The sequence below is a fragment of the Helicoverpa armigera genome, chromosome 24 (genome assembly GCF_030705265.1).
Source record: "Helicoverpa armigera isolate CAAS_96S chromosome 24, ASM3070526v1, whole genome shotgun sequence".
In the NCBI taxonomy this organism is placed as follows: Eukaryota; Metazoa; Arthropoda; class Insecta; order Lepidoptera; family Noctuidae; genus Helicoverpa; species Helicoverpa armigera.
This window is the reverse complement of record NC_087143.1, coordinates 9,444,949-9,465,392: the sequence shown is the minus strand read 5'-3', so window position 1 is coordinate 9,465,392 and position 20,444 is coordinate 9,444,949. Positions and strand designations below refer to the sequence as shown.

At 36.5% G+C, this 20,444-nt stretch overlaps 1 protein-coding gene across 1 annotated transcript in view; it reads right to left on the bottom strand.

Moving 5' to 3' along the window:
* Nucleotides 1-7,166: 7,166 nt before the first annotated feature.
* LOC135118670 (protein madd-4-like) overlaps nucleotides 7,167-20,444 on the bottom strand; it is a 316,932-nt gene continuing 303,654 nt past the window's right edge. The window contains exons 19-31 of the mRNA XM_064041267.1: nucleotides 19,924-20,091; nucleotides 19,350-19,532; nucleotides 18,733-18,885; nucleotides 17,489-17,667; nucleotides 16,815-16,915; nucleotides 15,478-15,587; nucleotides 13,729-13,821; nucleotides 13,047-13,285; nucleotides 12,593-12,701; nucleotides 12,090-12,246; nucleotides 11,532-11,677; nucleotides 9,293-9,461; nucleotides 7,167-8,371 (exon numbers count right to left, since the gene is read on the bottom strand). Of these exons, the coding sequence (XP_063897337.1) occupies nucleotides 8,265-8,371; nucleotides 9,293-9,461; nucleotides 11,532-11,677; nucleotides 12,090-12,246; nucleotides 12,593-12,701; nucleotides 13,047-13,285; nucleotides 13,729-13,821; nucleotides 15,478-15,587; nucleotides 16,815-16,915; nucleotides 17,489-17,667; nucleotides 18,733-18,885; nucleotides 19,350-19,532; nucleotides 19,924-20,091 (1,914 nt within the window). The 3' untranslated portion in view covers nucleotides 7,167-8,264. The remainder of the gene's footprint in view (nucleotides 8,372-9,292; nucleotides 9,462-11,531; nucleotides 11,678-12,089; nucleotides 12,247-12,592; nucleotides 12,702-13,046; nucleotides 13,286-13,728; nucleotides 13,822-15,477; nucleotides 15,588-16,814; nucleotides 16,916-17,488; nucleotides 17,668-18,732; nucleotides 18,886-19,349; nucleotides 19,533-19,923; nucleotides 20,092-20,444) is intronic.

Below are 20,444 nucleotides of genomic sequence, written 5' to 3'. Positions count from 1 at the left end.
CTGGAGGATACCCACAACATGTTGGGAAAAGGCTAGGTAGATGATGATGTTTGTTGTTGTTCAAGTATTCTTGGTAATTTACTGCATATCCTTTGACTGTACTTCTTCATCGTATATTCGTAGTTTCCTTGGTATTCAGTAAAGCTTTACAATTAGTGCAGACCAGGAGACTATGAGGGCCAGGAGCTCTGGCAAGCGATATCCGACATAAAGGGGTTTCCTTATTAAGCTCTACTGGTATGTAAGTTTTACAAAACGTATTTAAAAATAATATGAATATGAATATGAAAAGCTGAAGAGTTTGTTTGCTCCAAAACGCCAATTTCAGGAAGTGTTGGTCTGATTGGAAAAAAATCCCAACTAACCGGCTTGAGGAGGTCAGAATATAGGCAGTCGTTTGATGTAAAACTGGTACACAGCTGCATCTATCAAACTGGCAGATACCCACAACAGGTTGGGAAAAGGCTAGGCAGATGATGATTTTTTCTTGTTGATCATGTATTCTAGATAATTTACTACATATCCTTTGACTGTACTTCTTCATCGTATATTTGTAGTTGCCTTGGTACTCAGTAAAGCTTCACAATTAGTGCAGACCGGGAGACTGTGAGGGCAGGAGCGCTGGCAAGCGATATCCGACACAAAGGTGGCCCGGTATTCGTGCGTTTGTGGCCTAAAATACATGGCTTAACGCTGCAGAAGGGGTGAGGTATGAGCGAACAGCGTTTTGTAACATTTAGGAAGATCATGGTGTACCTATTGGGTTTCAAAAATCTATTAGACTAAACGTATAAAGCTAATTGTGAATGTCAACCAACATTTCCATTACCATACACCTCTGAATGTAATAGGGGCAGGGGGGGACCTACTATCGGTCGAAATATATAAAAGCTTGCAGTGTGCAGAACTATGAAGACGTAATCGTTTGTGCTTTTGAGTGGCTTTTAAGCGTTGTATTTCCGAATATTTTAATATTTTAGTCGTAAGACCTACATGTTTTAGAAAGTAACGCTTACATTTTAAAATAAAATTGTGTTTTTTTTGTTCATACTTTCTATATAATATTGCCAGAAAAATGGTCTTTACTATTTTTTTTAACAACGTCAACAATCATCTAATGACACCTCCCGCTTTGGTTTAGCAGCGGTGAGGGAGTGTCACAGCCTTCTTTGATCAATAGGGTGACACTGAAAGAATTTTTCAAATCAGTCCAGAGATTAGTGCGTACAAACAAACAAACTTTTCAGCAGACATAAATAAATTAACAAGTCATGTCAACACTTAACTTTTTTTTAAACAACGTCAACAAAATACCCGACTGCACACTAAAAAAAGAGTAAAACAAGCCCCACAATAATATTGATCAATACAACTTTACTGAATATAATTTATAAATATTGATGGAAAGCATCGCAGGCCGACCAACAGAGGCTCATTTATAGTCATTTGGGTTGTGCACCATTTAGCAGAATTTTCGTTGGTGGCGGTCAAGGTGGTCCCCGCCTGCGATGCTTTCCATCAATATTTATAAATTATATTCAGTAAAGTTGTATTGATCAATATTATTGTGGGGCTTGTTTTACTCTTTTTTTAGTGTGCAGTCGGGTATTTTGTTTTTTTAATAATAAGTCTTTTATTTATAACTTTTTAGCTGTTTTTATTTAACGAAAATGTTGTAGATGTAGAAGACTATGTATATGTAAGTACCATTTTAAATTATTTCGACGACATTTGGCTTTAGATTACGAGTGATGTTACTCCGCAACATAAATTTACCGCCAATGCGACGTTCAAGACGATCAAGACGACGTTCATGCATTTGATCAAGACGACGTGATTGTATCGCCAAAAGAATCGCTTTTTGCTTGCTAACGCATGAGTTGCTTTGCGTTGACGCAGAATTAACATGTTCCCGTGGGAATTTTGAGAAAAAACGTATCCTATATTAATTACTCCCGTGATTGAAATGAATCTAATGATACCGCATACATATTTTTTTAAAGGGAAATTTAGAAAAAATATCCCGTGGGACTTTTAGGATAAAATGTATCCTATGACACTCCCGTAATCAAGACAAATCTAACGATACCTCATACTTCAAAATCCATCAAGCCGTTTAGGCTACAGGAGGTCACAAAGGAACAGACATACATACATACTTACATACTTACATACACTCGAAAAACATTACCCTCCTTCTTTGGCAGTCGGGTAAAAACATTACCCTCCTTCTTTGGCAGTCGGGTAAAAATCATCAAATGACCCCTCCCGCTGTGGGTTAGCAGCGGTGAGGGAGTGTCGGACTCTTACTGACTAAAACCCGTCGTGTTCCGTCTAAGCCTTTTATGTACTAGGACCGCGGTAACTCTTTCGAAAAATCCCTGATGAAAAATTATTGATTATTCGTAGAAATTAATATTATAAACTAATTAATTATGATGTCTGCTACGTATTATTACTGTATATATAGTATTATATACATGCTGTCGTCTTTAACTTGTACCACAATATACGGTCCCGTATGCCACCGTACCTCCACAAAGACATTCTGCGCTAGGGTTGAGAAGAAACTAGCTTTTAATTATGCAATATGCAGTGACTAAACATACGAGCACATAGAGTATATTATGCCATCCTGTAGGATATATAAAGCTGAAAACTGAAACACCTGACTTAGTGCACCTTTTACAGGTATTACTTAAACTATTATATTTTCTGTTGACAAATGTTTTGGTCGAAAGGCGTTGGCAGCAAAGTAGACATACCCCAGCAGGGCCAAGGCCTGTCGGGGCTGCGGGATTGTTCGAAAGAGTTACCGCGGCCCTGGTACATAAAAGGCCTACGAAGGAACACGACGGTTTTTAGTCAGTAAGAGTCTGACACTCCTTCACTGCAACTAACCTACAGCGGGAGGGGTCATTTGATGATTTTTGACGTCGCACAAAAAAAGCTAAGTGGACATGACTTGTTAATTTATTTATTTCTGCTGAAAAGTATGTTTGTTTGTACGCGCTAATCTCTGGACTGATTTGAAAAATTCTTTCAGTGTCACCCTATTGATCGAAGAAGGCTGTAAATTATTTTTTTATAAATAAACGGAGGAAACTCCTCCACCATTTGACGAAGTCGTAAAGTGATCAAACATATTTTGGACATGTCTGACACCACCCTTACACAGGCACATTTTATAATTTTACTAAATGGAGTTTCTTGCCCGTTCTTCTTCATAGGAAGCTACTTTTGGAATGGGCAACTAAAATCAACCTTATTTATAATTTTTGACAGTCATAACTGCTTGTAAAGGCCTAAATAAAATAAATGATTTGACTTTAAATGTCTCCTGCCACATAATTCGTATTTATTTATCCTCTAACTATTCCTAACCTGAAACTATATTACCCATACGTAGTATAACAATATTTGCGCAAACTTTGTATCTCATTTGCATGCGTGAGCGCCGGGAATATCATTACTGGCCCACAAATAATTAGATTTCAAGGTGGTATTGACAAACCTAATGAATGAAGTTTCCTTCATCATCATCTGCTTAGCTTTTTTCCCTACCATGTTGGCGTCGGCTTCCAGACTAACTGGTTGCAGCTGAGTAGCAGTGTTTGACAAGAAGCTACTGCCTATCTGACCTCCTCAACCCAGTTACCCTAACAACAGACTGGTTGTCAGATTTCCTATCTTCTGACTACCCGTAACGATTGCCAAAGAGTTCATAAGAGAATTGATAAGAGAGTACATAAGAGCACATAAGAGGAGTATATAAGAGTACATAAGAGAGCACATAAGAAAGTACATAAGAGTGTATATAACAGAGTACATAAGAGTGAACATAACGGGAGTAAGTACATAAGAGAGTACTTAAGAGAGCACATAAGAAAGTACATAAGAGATTACATAAGTGGAGTACATAAGAGAGCACATAAAAGGAGTAAATAAGAGGAGTATATAAGAGAGTATATAAGAGTACATAAGAGGAGTATCACAGATCTGTAGGAAATAGGTAAACTTGAAAACGCTCTCAAACTAGGAAAGAATCCCAGGATAACGGCTAGCTGGAATGTTTTCACAATACAGAAACGTAGAAACTACATGTTTATTAACACTATTCATTACTAAAAACCTTGTTTTTCTACACAAAGAAAATGCAATTTCAAAAACCTTTGTGCGAGAATTTGTTCTACACAATCACTATGCAATATGCTATGACGCAATCAGTCCGGATTCATTAGTCCAATCAACGTTAGCGCAGCGATGCGCGTCACCCAGCCAGCCAATCAGAGGAGTTATCGCTGTGACGTCACTGCAGACTTCATGCGATTTGAATTTAGAGAATTTCGTTAAAGATGGCGTGTGGGAATTGAGATTATTTGAGTTTGTAGTTTGAATATTATTATTTCATTGATTGAAAACTATGTATGTGGTTTTACTAACTACAATTTCTATAAAGGTATTATAATAAACTAGCTGTTTCATTCGCATCTCCGGGAACTTGTTTCCGTACCGGGATAAAATATAATGTAACAGTCTATGTATGTATGTATGTACTCGCAAATAATAGAGCGCCCCAAAAGTGATTTTCTTATTTCAATGTAGTAGTTTCGGAGCCTTTAAGGTACAAACTAACAAAAAAATATTTCCTCTTCAATATATTTGTAGAGATAGTGTAGGTACCGCACCAGAGTACAGTAAAAATAAATTGGTTCTATCAATTTATGATACCTAGTTTATTTATAATGCTGTGATCAGTAGCCTCCATTTGATTTGATGGTTCTAACTTTTAACTTTAACTTTTCTATTACCAATTTGTTACTTACCTACTTTAAACCTGTGTGTTCAGGAAACCTTTGTGAAATTCAGGAAATGAATAAAAGTCGAGTCTGAGTAACTTATTCATATAATATATTTTTTATTTGAAAATTCTTGGTACAATGTACAATTTGGACTTATTCTCTGAGACTTACAAATTATAATTGTTACATTGTTAATATTTATTTTTTAAGTTTACACAATACAGTTAGTACGCAAAACATAATGATAGATTGGTTGTAAAGTATTATGATATCGGATATATTCGTACTACGCGCGCGGAGCACGAAGAATTGAGGACATTGACCTACGTACCTGTCTCTGTTATACCTGCGTGGTTATGGATATTGCACTCACATTTACAAATAAATGTATAATGGCAGACATTGTTTTGTGGGACGAAATTATTCGAACTCCGCACGTGTGGTGTTCTTAGCTTATTGTCTACTTTGACAAATCTAGATGTTCTCGTAACTGTTTATGAGATTGCGTGCTAGAATTTGTGATTTAATATGTTATGTCAAAGGAATTTGCGTTAAGTTTTTTTTTTACTTTTCGTCGAATAAAAATTTTAAATTACCAAAAATCCTTTTAAAGTGACAGAGATTGGGGTTTTTCTAAATTATTTTCAATTCAATTCACCTTTGTAAAAGCTAAAAAAGGTACGATGTAAGTTGTCCGAATCCTTTTAGAGTGAATCTAATGATAATGTCAACGCAGACAATAGGCTTAAGATAAAAGTATAAGGCAAGTACACTCGGCGACAAAAGTAAAAACCTCTCGTAAAAATGGCAGTACTTTATTGATATGAAGTATTTTTAATACATGAGCTTTCACAAAAAATAAAGCTGTCTAATATTTTTCTAATATAGGTAAACGAACTCGTTAAAATACAATTTATATGAAAGTAACATTGTAGATTTTATTAAGGGTAAAGTAGAAATAAAAATACTCCTTTTAAGCGTTTAGTTATTATGTCAACATACATTTTAAAGTTCTTAAATATAAGGGAAGTTGCGTACTTAAACTAAAACATTACGTCTTAGAGAATTCGTGAGCCTTTGTAACTTAATTTACTGTTGGGTTTTAATTTTTTCATGTTATTCTTTGGTCATGATTTTATTTAATTGTTGATTAAAAATAATTATTTGACCGTTTTTAGGTTTTTTTTAGATAACATTGGTAAATGAAAACCCACAAGTAAATAACACGACCAACTTTGGAACAATGTTTGCATAGCTATATAGTTTCAATTATATACAAATTGGATAATGCCACTAACAATTGACAATAAATTGTTTATCTAAACATAATTATATACTTCGTAATTCATAATACTGCACCGTGCTTTTCTAAAAACGTATTTCACGCTTCGCCCTTCTAGGGTGAGCTGAAACACAGACAAACAACAATAACTAGAAAACCTAGAATTGCTTTACCTATATCTGTGACCTTACTAAATAAGTAAATTATAATGAAACTATGAAATTCCACTAAAACCCAATCCACGAGTGGGCTCAACATCTTTTAAACAATCGCATAAATATTTACATTTTTAAATGTATTCAGCGAATCGTATTGCTTATTATTTTTTTCATCAGAAATAATTATTTTTCCTACATAATTATTTTAATATGTCCAATATACATACATTTTTATTTCTAAAAAACAAATCTATCTACGACATAGAAGAAAAAATATATAAACAAAATTAAATAGCACTTTGTAACACGACTGTACGTTACATACACTCTTGTTTTTTCTTTTGGCAATTTTTGCTAAATATTTCTTTCCCTAATTTTTATTGATTAAATTATTAACTTTGTGCTTTATCATATTATAGGAGCAAGCGTAGCGTAGGGTGCTCAATAATAATAATATTCAATAATATATATTTACATTAATTGTATATAGTACAAAACATTTTTTCTAAATATTTTGTTTACTACTTACATAATCAATTCGAGGGCTATAACTTTGAAATAATTTACATTTTTATAAATATTCATCATGAACCATTTTGTTTGGTTAGCTGTGCTTCACGACTAAATCTATCGTGCTTACATATAGCGTTCTCTTTCACACCCGCTTGTAAACTATCTACCTGTTCTTAACTCTACCTTCAGATCTCCAAAGAGATTACAATTTTTCTCAATTTTTAAATTCATAAATTCATTAGTTTCATGTTTTTCAGAAACAGCACTAACAATGTTATATGTGTTAAGATAAAATTTTGTATTTTATTTTAATACTTTAATACTTGGCTGAAATTCTTGAAAATAATTCGCGAGGTACAATTTTTTACGCACTGTTTGGAATTAAAACTTTTGCTATTTTAATTTAATACGGTGACAATCTTACTCATTTTGTAGGTTTAAAAAAAAACAAACAGCATTCCGTTACATCACTTCACAATCTGTCCTTACCCATTATTAAAAAGTTCATTCCGAATGTCACTGGAAAGCGTTCATTCAAATCTGAGTGACGGAGAATTCCATTCATTCGTTCGCAGTTCAATCTACAAGACTTTGTTTTTTATTTTTCTTTACTTCTGAAAATTTTACTACGTTTTTTTTTCAGACAATTTAGAAAAGAAACACTTTCAGACTGCATTTTAATATTTTTCCTCAAATAGTTGTATTTAATTAAGTACTTTTGACCGTATTTGAGACCTCTGATAAACAGCTGAATTTATTTAGCATGTGAAAAATCCGTCAAGGAAACGAACAAATAAGCTATTATCATTGTAGAATTATATATTTATTTACCAATTTAATTTAATAACGTAAATGACAGGATTAGTGGGATATTGCAAATGGCCGCCAATCCACAATGGAACCCGTTTGAATTCGAAAAGCGCCTCGCTGGATGACAACATTCCACTTATTAATAATTCAGTAGTTTGAATCGAGCTCGTGAAATATTGCACTATCTGTAGTTGAATTCCGAATTATAATTATCTTAAACAATAGCGTTGATTTTGGTTGGAAATGGCGAAATTAGTGTTCCATCTACTTTAACTGTGTTTGCTAGAGCAGTACGGAGTATAATGCAATTATTTCGAACTGTCAAATTAGTAATAGGATTAGTGTTGGTTTAGGTTTGCTTGTAATTTAACATTGGAGTTATTTAATTTGTTGTTTACTCTAATTTTTTACCGACTTCAAAAAGGAGGTTGTCAGTTTGACCCGTAGGTATGTATGTATGTAGTATTATCTTACGTTTGAGCAAACCAAACGGTTTCTAACATAGTATTTTTAGGAGAAGGTTTTAGTTATATTATTAAAGTCTGTTTTATTTCTTCTTTTTAAAATTCCTCCCTAAGACCGTCAGCCATATTGAGAAAAAAAAAACGAACTTGTCATTCCATTTTCGAATCCCTGTCACTCAGATTCGCGCGCTATTTGAAACGAGAGCGTTCTAATTACGAACTCGTTGCGTTCCGTTCAATCGGAGCAAGTTTTGCAGCATTGCTCTCTATAGCGTTTGAGAGCGCACATGTTCATCGCTCTTACGTTCTCGCAGAACCGGGAACTGTCCCGACAGGTGCCATCTGTGGACAAAATAGTCATTAGTATAGTGATATTGACTCAGTAGCACTTTTGCACGGGTAAATAATATACCTCTTCTTAGGCAGAATGTTTTGTTTCTGAAAACCGCAGAAAATTAGTTTATTGAATACGGATAAACGCGGTCAAACAAAGTCGTTCGGACTTCCGGATTAAGATATCTATCTGTTTTACCTCAAGGCATAATTAATAGACGTAATATTTTATCTTTTTGAACTAATTGAATCTTGGAAACAAACAATGAATGTCAGAAGTAACATATCATATCGAGTGGATCTTAGGAATGTAGAACGTTCTCAATTCGGATGTACATGTGTATTTTTTTATATAAAGTTTTAAGTAAAGCATTTGGTATAACGACACCTTACTGTTCACAGTTATTTGAGCTACGTAACTTTTCCTCCTGCAAGATTTAGCAGCAAAGGTTCCCCAAGAGTTCGCGTAAAGGGAATTCCTGATTAGTCTGCTATGTATATTCTAGTAGGATCCAAAGATTAACACTGTTCATGAGATGAGTAACGTTTTAATCAAAAGGTTTATAGTAGAGGAAGATTTCGAGTTTGATTTATACCTATACATACTTCACGCAACCGGATTAAAAGTATGTCCTTTCTTAGGGTCTAGAATATCTGTTTTTCATTTAAATCGGTTCAGCAGGATTGGCGAGAAAGCGAGACAGACATAAAGACAGAATTGTTTTCGCATTAATAATAATGAAATAACGATTGGAATGACCATTCGATACTGAAAGATGGATCAAAACTGTCTAGGCTTTCAGTGAACGTGGCCAAAAAACATCATTAAAGAATAAGAAAAATCGGCTATGGGACATTTTTAATACTTCAAATTCCATTTACAGCAAGATCACCTTACAATTTCCCACTACAAAAAAATCTCCAAATTACCTTTATGAAGACACGCGTGCACCTGACAGGGCCTCGTGACTCCGGGGCGCTTGAGGCCCTCGCACGCGGTCGCCGCACTGCGCTCCTTGCGACGCCTCGCGCCCGCAGCCCGCCATACGCACCGCAGCGCGCGGTGCTGTCGGCCCACCGATGAGCATGCGCCTACGCACTGAGAAGGAAATCAGGGTTAGGTTGTAGACTGATGTCGAATCGAGGGATTACGTAAATTAACAGGCATAAATTTAAATCGACAGACATTAATTGTAACTTTATTAAAATGTATTTGTAACTAATGTGCAAGTGCATATTTGTAGTTGTCCGTCGCTTCCGCGGACAAGTGCCACAGCACCGCAGAGTAACATAGAGAGAGTGACAGAGTGCAATCCTAGTGAAGTGTTTAGTTTTCACAGTTAGCTTTCATTACACCGTGGACCATTATAATCATCATTTCCCTAAGCTTTTTCCAACTATGTTTCAAATGGAGCGCCTGCCTGTTCTTCAACGCAGTTTCAGTCGATCCATCAAAAGACAAAAACTATCAACCAACTATTAAAGTCCTCAGTATTTTACTAGAATTATTGGCCCCAACTACAAAAGCTTTGTGCTAGTTTTGAACGAATGAACAGAAAATTGAACGAACATCGATTGAAACACTGAAAGGCTTTATGGTTTTCATTTAGAACTTTACAATAGCGTTGCAAAAGCTTAGCAATGGCTTGTTAATTGTTCTTCAGTTACGAGAGAACAAGTTGTAGTAGCTTTACACAAATATGATTGAAATAGCCTCCGCCAGCGGTTTCACCCGCGTCTCAAAAGAACTACTTTGCACACTCGGATTAAAAGAAGCTTTCCTGCACTCGGCTTAGGTCGTATACAGAAAGAAAGCTGGAAGAATTATCGGCGCGTGTCCATATATTTTCCTGCGCAGGTTACCAGCGCCGATAAGCGCTTATACGTTTTCAGTTTCTTCCAGCTTCTTCCAGCTTTCTTGCATACAACAAGTGACAAGGGACAAGTGATAAATTCACTGAAAGGAACTTCAAAACGGTGTGAGATCAGTGCATTCAAAATTTCAAACAAACAAACAAACAATAATAGCCGTATGATATGGCAAAGTATGTTAAGAGAAAATAAATTGTGCGATAAGAAGGCCAAAATTCGGCATTGGAATATTTTTAAAGAGGTACGAGTTTTTTACTATTTATTTGTTTTACAAGTGGTTGTGTTTCTATCTCAAATGCAAGTTTATTATTTATATACATATGCTCTCGTTAGATTCCCGTTTTCTAAAAACTATTGCAGCTTTGAGTATAACTCATACACAAGGGAAATCCTAAACCAACAAAATTTAATATCGTTTCATAAAATGAGCGCATAAAATAGAGTTATAGCGAAATTTTATGCATTTAATAGTAGCACTTAAAGTATTGTGGATTAAAGTTTGATTTCTCTCATAAAAGGGATTTTTATGTGTCTATTACAAACCACCCTTAGTTCAATGAACGTACGCTTTTGAGTTTGCCATATGTAATTACCTAAATTATACAAAATTGTTCGTGGATCAAACAAAGTATGTTTAAAACAATACCCGTCTTACCACAAAAACTTTTAAACGTCAGTTTAAGACTTGTCTAAAAAATGTCAGATTATGACGTTGAAATAAGGTCCATTTCGCAGCCACAATTTTTTTAGATAAGTCTTAGACACATGTTTAAGTTTTTGTAGTAAGACCATACATGTTTTGTGGAATGTTTCAGCACAGTAACATATTAGCCTTGTTTACTACATATTTCCGACAATTTCAATCAAACAAAATGGCTATACCCCATAACTTTGCCCAAGGTTACCAGCTATCTTCAAACCATTTACTTCAGTACCTAGTTATATCATCATCCTCCGAGCCTTTTTCCAAACTATGTTGGGGTCGGCTTCCAGTTTAACCGGATTCAGCTGAGTACCAATGCTTTACAAGGAGCGACTGCCTATCTGACCTCCTCAATCCAGTTATCCGGGCAACCCAAGGGGTTAGACTGGTGTCAGACTTACTGGCTTCTGAGTACCCGTAACGACTGTCTAGATATTCAATGGCAGCCAGGACCCAGTTTAACGTGCCATCCGAAACACAGTCATTGGTGTCTAAGAAATACTTAGAACTGTACTTAATATTGTTAATCATAATACCTGTTATACCTTGACTTCGATTTTAGTTAATCAGTTATACCTTAGCAAGTTTTCTCACCTTACTCCAAGGTCCAACAGCCCACGTGGCTCTGCAAGGGCTGGCGTCATTCCTGACCTTCTCTGGCCGTGTGGTGACATCACACGACGTCTCCAGCAGTGTCGTGCCGTTCTCCGACACGCATTCCACGCGACGCCTGATGATGGCTGTTGTGGAGAAGAATGGGGGATTAGTGACAGTATTTGTACTTAATGTAAAAGGGGATTGGCAGGTTGTGCTAGAAGAACACACTTATTTTTAGAATGGATTTTTAAGGTATTAAGTAATCTCTGTTTATTCTGCGTTTGGAAAGTCTGAAAACGTGACGGTCTAGCTGACTAACCCTAGTTATTGATGTGCCTTATCTTTATTAGTCACACGACAAGCTTTGCCTCTGGTGCGACTCTTAATTCTGCTGACATTTTTGTGCAGCGGCATCAATCTAGATGTCCAGGTGTGATGTAAAGTTTAAAAAAGGTCTTTGGAAGTAGCAGCTTAATGTATCAAGATGATTGGGAAAATAAGTGGAAATCATTGATCCTAGGACATAATAATGCATTTTATTTGCAGTATACTGACCAGCTCCAGTACTAAGACACTTGGGAGCAGACCAGGGCGCGGCCCGCCAGCCGGCGCAGCGCTGTCCCGAGCACTCCCTCAGCACGCGGGGTCCGGCGGCTCCTCGAGACAGACACTCCTCAGTCTCCACTGTTATGGTGCTGTTTTCTGTCTTGTGCTGAACAAAAAAATAAAAGGATCATGTTAAAAACGAAAAGAACTGGTACTCATCTAGATCCGGTTAGACTGGAAGCCGACCCCAACACAGTTGGGAAAGGCTCGGAGGATGATGTTAAAAACGTAAAGTATGATCTCACTCATCTAGCTGTAGATGGAGAAAACAAGAGTTAGAATATCAGTGTATTTTTTCTTACATGTGGAAATGCTCATGAATTTTACTTTTTATTTTGACACAAATTGTATGGATATCTGTCAAAGTGTCGTTCTTAGTCAGCTTCACAATTTTGACACTAGAGGCGCTAATTAGAATCTTTGCATCGCCAATAATTTATCAAAATAATTACCTGACAAACAGCCCCTCTGACTTGATGGCCAGTTTGACCACAGAGTGCACTGCAAGGGGACCAGTCAGTGGTCATCCACACGTATTCGTGAGCATCCACAGCTTCTAGCCTAGATGGGAGGAATTTTGTCTTAGTTTTGTTAAAATAGTACTTTTAGGCTCTAATGATACATATCACAGTTATAGTTATCGGCACGAATCATGAGCTCTGACCTTCACCTGCGCAGAAGTAATTTATTGGGTCCCTTTTTTGGTATGAAGTGAGGCGCGGGGGCGTTATAAAGCGGTGATTGGCCCGCAGTGCATCGCGTCATAGCTGTCACTCGGGATTGGTTCTTTGCTTATAAATCACTTCTGCGCAGATGAAGGTCAGAGCTCAAGGTTCGTGCCGATAACTATTATATTTTGTAGTTCTCCGTGTCGTTAATTTAGTAGAAAAGAGTATGAATGCTTACCTTCGCTCCGTAGTGGTTTCCCCAAAATCTTTAAGACTCTCAACAGGTATAACATTTCTATTATAATCTTCATTAACAATAATGATATCAGAGTCATCGTCTTCTGGGACCACAATCTGCTTGTCCTCCATATTGAAAACGTGAGTTTTGGCGGGAACCCCATAGTTTTGGTACATGATGATGGAGTCAACGGTCCGTTGACCCCTCGAGTTGCCAAGACCCTGGAAATTCCAAAACATCTGAACATATCAATTAAAAATGTCCTCAGGTGAAGGAAAGAGATATCAAGCGAAACATTTCTTTTAAAATGTACAAAAAAATAATTATAGATTGCTACACTACAACCAAAAAGTTGTTTTCGGGCACTAAAATAATGATGTTAATTTGTTAATAGATATCTATTGGCTTGAAGCCAACGATATAAAGATTTGATGAAAAGAAAAATACATCTCATGATATCAATGAAAATTAAAATAAGTCAACCAAACCAATTTCATAATTATGTAGGCTATTCACCACCAGAACAAAAATGAAAATGACCACCTACATGATGAGAGAAAATAGCAGTTCTAACCTCCAAAAAAAAACGAAATAAAAAAACACCAAAGAATGAAACCTCATGCAAAGGCATGCCATCCTTCCCCAAAGGTCCCTGAACCCCTCTATTCTGGGAACTTCTCACCTGAAGCTGCATTACAATATAATGGAGGCAGGGCAGTAGCCGGGAGGCACTGCTTCGCTTGGGCGGTAACATCTGGGAGGATACGGCACTCTTCTTCAGTACGGAACGGTCCAAGCGGCGTGCAAAGGTTGTTAGGTAAGCTTGGGGTGTTGTGTTGATAAATCGTATGTTTTTTGAATAATATGTAGGTTTTTATCATGTACGAGTAGTTTGTTGTCTTAAACACAAAAACTAAAAGATAAACTCAAAAACTACGGTATTCTTACGATGTTTCAATTATAAGTTGGAAAAGGCTCGGGATAGTCGGGATATTCATCTTTTGGTTGTTCTGTTTGCTAGAGAATTTGACATAACCTGTATGGGGCTATAAGTTTATGTTATTGTTATATGTTTAATCTTCTTGGGCGATGACAAAATGATATCTCTAGAAAACTAGAAATGGACAGATTATTGTAATCCGTAGTTATTGATGTGTTTGAATACTAACACGGTTTTTCATAGTTCAAGTCTAATAGTAGTAGAAAAGGGTGTTTTCAATATTTTAAAAGGTCGGTAATAAGTACTCTACTTTCTCAGATTTTTGAACAATAATAGGCATAAGTTCTTCAGAATAAAGATAGAAGAATTACCAAGACAAACATAAAATACTTCCACTCGTTTTAAGACGTTGATTACCAAAATCCGCGACATAATATCAGGTAACAAAGTGCTTTATACAGTGGCCATAAAACATGATTATGTTGAATTTATGCCGATGATAAGTAACAGGATACGCATACTGCAGACTTAACAGTCGGCCAACAGTTGCCCCATAATAGGAAAAATATTTTAAGAAAATCGTAAATTCAATTTTTCAGTATAAGCGTCATCCTCTACCGAGCCTTTTTCCCAACTATTGGGGTCGGCTTCCAGTCCAACCCGATGCCGCTGAGTACCAGTGTTTTACAAGGAGCGATTGCCTATCTAACCCCCTCAACCCAGTTACTCTAGCAACCCTACCCTACCCTTGGCAAGACTGGTGTCAGACTTACTGGCTAATGACTCTCCTCTTTTCTTTCTGAATTGATTCTACTAAATGAGTCACAATGAGTGTACTACGATTCATTTCCATGATGATTTAGGAGTCCGAACGAACTGTCGGCCGACTAAAAGTTTTTTGTGTGCGTTTACTCTAAGTGATCTCGCAACAACATCATCTCAATATAACAGTTTTATGTTCGTCATGAAATCGGTTGTAAATTTTATGATTGTCATTACATTGTAGACTAAAGGACGGAGATTATCGGTTCGTGATTATAAATTACAGTATTTCGAAGTTAAGGGAACGATTTTGTGTGAATATTGGTAACAGATGGATGGTTTTGTGATCGAAGTTTAGAGTTTGTCCGTTAGAGTGTCCTGACGGTGCTGACTAATATTGTAAAAGCGAAAGTAACTGTTTGTTTGAAAGTTTGAGCTGATTTTGGACCGTTAAAAGGAGTTATTTGATCAATGAGATTTTGTTTATGTAAACATATTCAGGCAATTACTAAATAAGTAGATTTATATTAAAGAAGAGACTTCAAATATTGTCAAATTGTGTGTCAAGGAAAGTTTTAGGCAAACCCATCGCCTTTTATTGACACACTTTTCTATTTACGAGAATTTTCAGTAGCTTTGCATTTACGAACGAAGAACAACATTTCTGACGATTTATCAACACAATTACATAAGAGACTTTTAGTAAAAGTTGTACATAAGTTATCTTACCTCGTGTTCATCATACATATCTCGTTCTTGCGAGTTGAAGCTGGGCGATGCTTTAGTACTCGTGGTAGCTGTGTTGCCATAGAGAGCGTCTCGAACTTTGTCGATTTTACCTAGTAAAGAGAATTGTTTAAGAAAAAAATGTTTCAAAAGTTGTGGCAAAATAAGTGTTTTTATTACAAAGTAAAATCATTTATTTCATTTAGGCCTTTACAAGCACTTATGAACGTCAAAAATTATAAATAAGTTTGATTCTATGTAGTTGCCCATTCCAAGGTTGCTTCCTATGGAGAAGAACAGGCATCAGCTTTGTAATTAGGACAGTTACAAGGCTTATGGATGATGATGATAATTCAATAATTTTGTCATACTTAGAGATGTCTAATACTGATTGAGCTGTATCTACGTGTTAAGAAAGTACCCGTACAAGTAGGTTTGGTAATCTACGAGTATGTATAGTTAGGATGTTTTCCGGAAATAATATAAAAGATGTGCATAACTTAAATCTTATTCAAGTAGGATTTTTTATAACAAGCTGGGTTTTATGTAACACAGAATTAATAACGTTTTGTTTTAAATATTTTATTTATACCCAATTTTGATTTAATGCTTTCAGTTTGTACTCGAAATAAAACGCCTGAAATATAAAACAAGGCAATTTCAAATCCGAAGAACAGAGGAGAAAAGTTTACAAAACATTTTCATAAAACTGCAGCCCGCAAATTAAGAAATAGGTTAACAATTTTTTGCACAGTGCTCAAAAATGTTCAAAATGTACGAGAAATTAAGATTTTTAATTCGGAATTTATCTAGTGTTTGCAGGGCACTCGTTAAGCACGCCAGTGTCCGATCTTAATTAATTTGTTGCAAAACTCGTGTTATTTACTTTTAGTTTTGCGGTTTTGAAAAGTATGCAGTTTATGAAAAATAACTGTTTCAATTTTTGAAATTTTCAGCATGATTTTAACAACGCTGTGGACGTACATTTTTAACAGCATAACCACGTCTCGGAACCTATTTTTTTATTAGAAATCTGGATATTATTAGTATTCCATTTTTTTTGTTCATCATCATCAGCCTATCGCAGTCCACTGCTGGACATAGGCCTCTCCAAGTGCACGCCACTGAGATCTATTTTCGGCTTCTCGCATCCAGCTCCTGCCAGCCGTCTTGCGCAAGTCATCACTCCACCGTGACTGAGGACATCCTACACTACGTTTGCCGAGGCGTGGTCTCCACTCTAGAACTCGTTTACCCCAACGTTTTTTTTTTGTTATCTGCTTGAAATAATTCTAACTCTTTTTGTACCTAGCCAAAGATTATTCACAACACCAGCTTACCTTTCTGCCTATTCTTATAGTTCTTCCTGGAGTCCCCCGGGCGCTGTTCATGCGACTGGTCATCAGAGCCGATCATGGCTCTATAGCGACCGTCCGCTCTGCTGTTGAGAAATACGCATTTGTCAAAGCCGAATCGAGTATGAGTTTTATATGAGATTGTATGTTTTTGATATGCCAGTCAAACAGGGCGTCATCCTCCGAGCCTTTTCCTAACTATGTGGGGGTCGGCTTCCAGTCTAACCGGATTTAGCTGAGTACCAGTGCTTTACAAGAAGCGACTGTCTATCTCACCTCCTCAATCCAGTTACCCGGGCAACCCAATACCCATTGGTTAGACTGGTGTCAGACTTGACAGGGCATAAGAATAAAAAAATATATTTTTAAATACGGTGCACAGCGCTTTCACACTAGAGGATTTTCTACTTGATTTTTCTTATTTCGTAGCAAGGCCGGCCAAAGGCCGTTTACGTGTGAAGCATTTCGGGAGACAAACTTGTGTCGTGTTGTAAGTACTGACGGTTGTCAATTGTTTGCTTTCAGGCGCATAGCTGATATCAAACCGAGCGGAAAATCCACCAATGTGGGGGCGCTGTTAAAAGTTCATTTTCACCAGTAGTTGTCAAATATTTGAAAACCGAGAAAATTCACTGGTGTCAAAGTTGTTACGACCTTACCTATCAGACAGCGGTGAGGACGGTTCATCCAGTGCCTTATGTCTTTCGATCTCCTCGCTGGAGGGGAACTCTCCAGGTCTTGGCTTGACGAGCAGCGTGAGGTTAGCACTGGACCTCCCGGCCACGCAGGTGTAGACTCCGTGGTCTCGGAGTGAGAGGGAGTTTATGCGGAGGGCACCCTGGGGAAGACAAGAGGTTTAGGAAATATTTAGCATGATAAGTATGAGGTTGAAAGTGATAGCATAACACTATCATTATGAGATTTGAAATAAGTAAAGGTCAAAAAAATAAAAAAAATGCATTGATATTTTCATGTCTTGGACGAATATTTATTTTTATTGGAGAATATTTATTAGTAAATCTACGTTTAATACCTATATAGATATGCGTAATAGAGTATGGCGCATGGACCAAAAAATTTTTGTTTCAGAATTTAGGGAGTTATTAGCTACGTTTTACCCGTATACCCTATATCCCAAGTTATACAACTTAATGAAACATAAATCTTATCACGCTAAACACCAAGTTGTGAATTAAACCAACATTTTAACAACCATAAAATCTACAATTGAAATACACTAGACCGAGCCATCTTTCACAAATACGCGATAAAACTTACATAAAGAGACGCGAACACTTTGCCACAGTTTTGAGTGCTTTGAGAAAACTAAATTTTTTAGTACTTCACAACGAGAAACTTGGCGCATTCGTTCGTGAAAATCTGTTTTATGGTGAACGCACACTTGTCAGAATCGAATTCTAGAGAAACGTAAAAAAAAATTCAGCGCAATCGGTTGACGGTAAGTGCCTTAAAATTGAGTTGTAAAATTCCACTCGAACACACATAGATACATACATACATTGCATGTTAAATTAAATGATGATGTCTTCGGAAATCGGATTCTTTCAGATTCGAACGGTTCGGTCGAATTGCAGACATACAGACGAATTTTTATACGATTCCATATAGGTAAAGAGTTCTAAATTCCAAAACCGTTCATAGCTCACCTAAATATACACAGTAAAAAGCTTTACCTACTAATTTCGGACTTTTTTACATTAAAGTACAAACGCGACGATTCTGCCAATTCGCTGGGTACAAAAGAGTGAAGTTTCATACAATTTACTTCTATAAGGAATTCTAAAATTCATTTCCTTCGCTGCAGTCGAGTAAGATAAGACTGCGTTCACCATTATCCAGACACAAAATCAAACAATATAACTCAGAATATTCAGAAACTTACCTTCCTGGAAATCTTATACTTCTTGGACTTGCTAATGATCTGATGGTCCTTGGCCCATTGTATTTTGGTCCTATTGTACCCTTTCACTGGACATTTGATTTTGACTTGAGTACCATAGAATATTGTTGCCGACCCTCCTACCTTTACTGTCACCTGTGAATAGAATATATATGTTACCATAGATATATGAGTACATAGATAGTTAGAGAGACACAAAGGTAGCTTTCGGTAAGGTGACGTAATCTATAATATCTTGACTTCTAGTTGTGTAATTTTATTTCGTAACGATTGAACTTAGAATTGATTGATATATTAGAATAGAATTGCATTATTAATTGTTTGCGTAAAATTGTGATAGTAAAAAATACATATGGCTTTATAATAGTTTGTTATATCTATATCTTCAAAACTGATAATTCATCAGATTTTAGAAGATGAAATAATCAACTTTTAATTTCGCAAGATTTATTTGAACACTAGAAGAAGACGGTATCATAGCTGCCATTTTTTTAATTAAGAATACATAATTCACAATTTGTGAGTCAATTTTCCTGCCTCCTTTTCGGGAAATCAGGTCAAAAATTAACAACAAAATAACTCCTATCAAACACACATACCTTTTTCTTCTTAGGGTCATGCTGTATATACGAGCTGTTAGCCAGCGATATCTCTGGTGAAGCCGTGTCTAGCAGACAGGGTCTGGAGTTGCAGGACTTGGTGCTCGCCGGCCGGGGTGAACTGCAGAGCGAGGCTGGTCTCTCCACCACGTGGGATTGGGCCATTATTTGTTTGCATTCCACCTGTTGATTAAAAATATTTAAATAGGAAAGTTCTATGGTAATTGTCGTTTACTGTCAGGATACATTTCTAAATCATATTGGTGCTGATTTTAATTTTGTCACAAAGGCTGAGGATTGCTAGAGCTAATAATTTTTTGCCTTGCAATTATCTCTTTCCCTACCATCTTGTAAGAAAACAATATTATTTTGTGATTACCTACATATGGACCGTTGCTAAATATTAAACAGAATAATCCCAGATAAATATTTCTTGTTATTTTTAAACCCTGACTCAAAGAAGGGGTGTTTTAAGCTTGTCGCACAAGAATTTTATATTTCTTACAAATCTTTGTCCAATGCTGTAATAAAAAAAATTAATGATTCTAAAGGCTAAGTGTCCAAAAATACATACGTCTCTCTGTTTTATCCCTCCTCCACAAGTCTTGGAGCACTTGGACCATTCTCCGGAATGCCACCTGACGGGGCAGTCGAGTACATTGCAGTACTGCCGGTCTGGTGGGGGCGGTTGTGGACACATGCTGTTTGGTACCACCACTGTGTTTGTACCACCTCGTGTCACCTGGGGGAGTGTGGGACATTAGTATTGATGTTAGAGGATTTGAAAGCTTAGCAGAGAATAAATAATTCGAAATATTTTGGCCGTGACGAAAGCTTCGCATGATATTATAACGTTATTACATTAGTGGATTACCTATGTCGCGCGTATACAAACATTAATTGTCCTGCGATTTGCGAAATCTCTCGTAAGAATCGAGCGAAAAATCCGTTAGTGTAAAAGCACGCTCAAATAAAATATCTTGCCCTTTTTTACACGGAAACATGCAAAAAATACATCTTCAACAGTAATTTACGAAACATAATATTGGATCCATTCTGCCAAAACTGTTTTTTTTTTTTTATTTAATTTCAGAC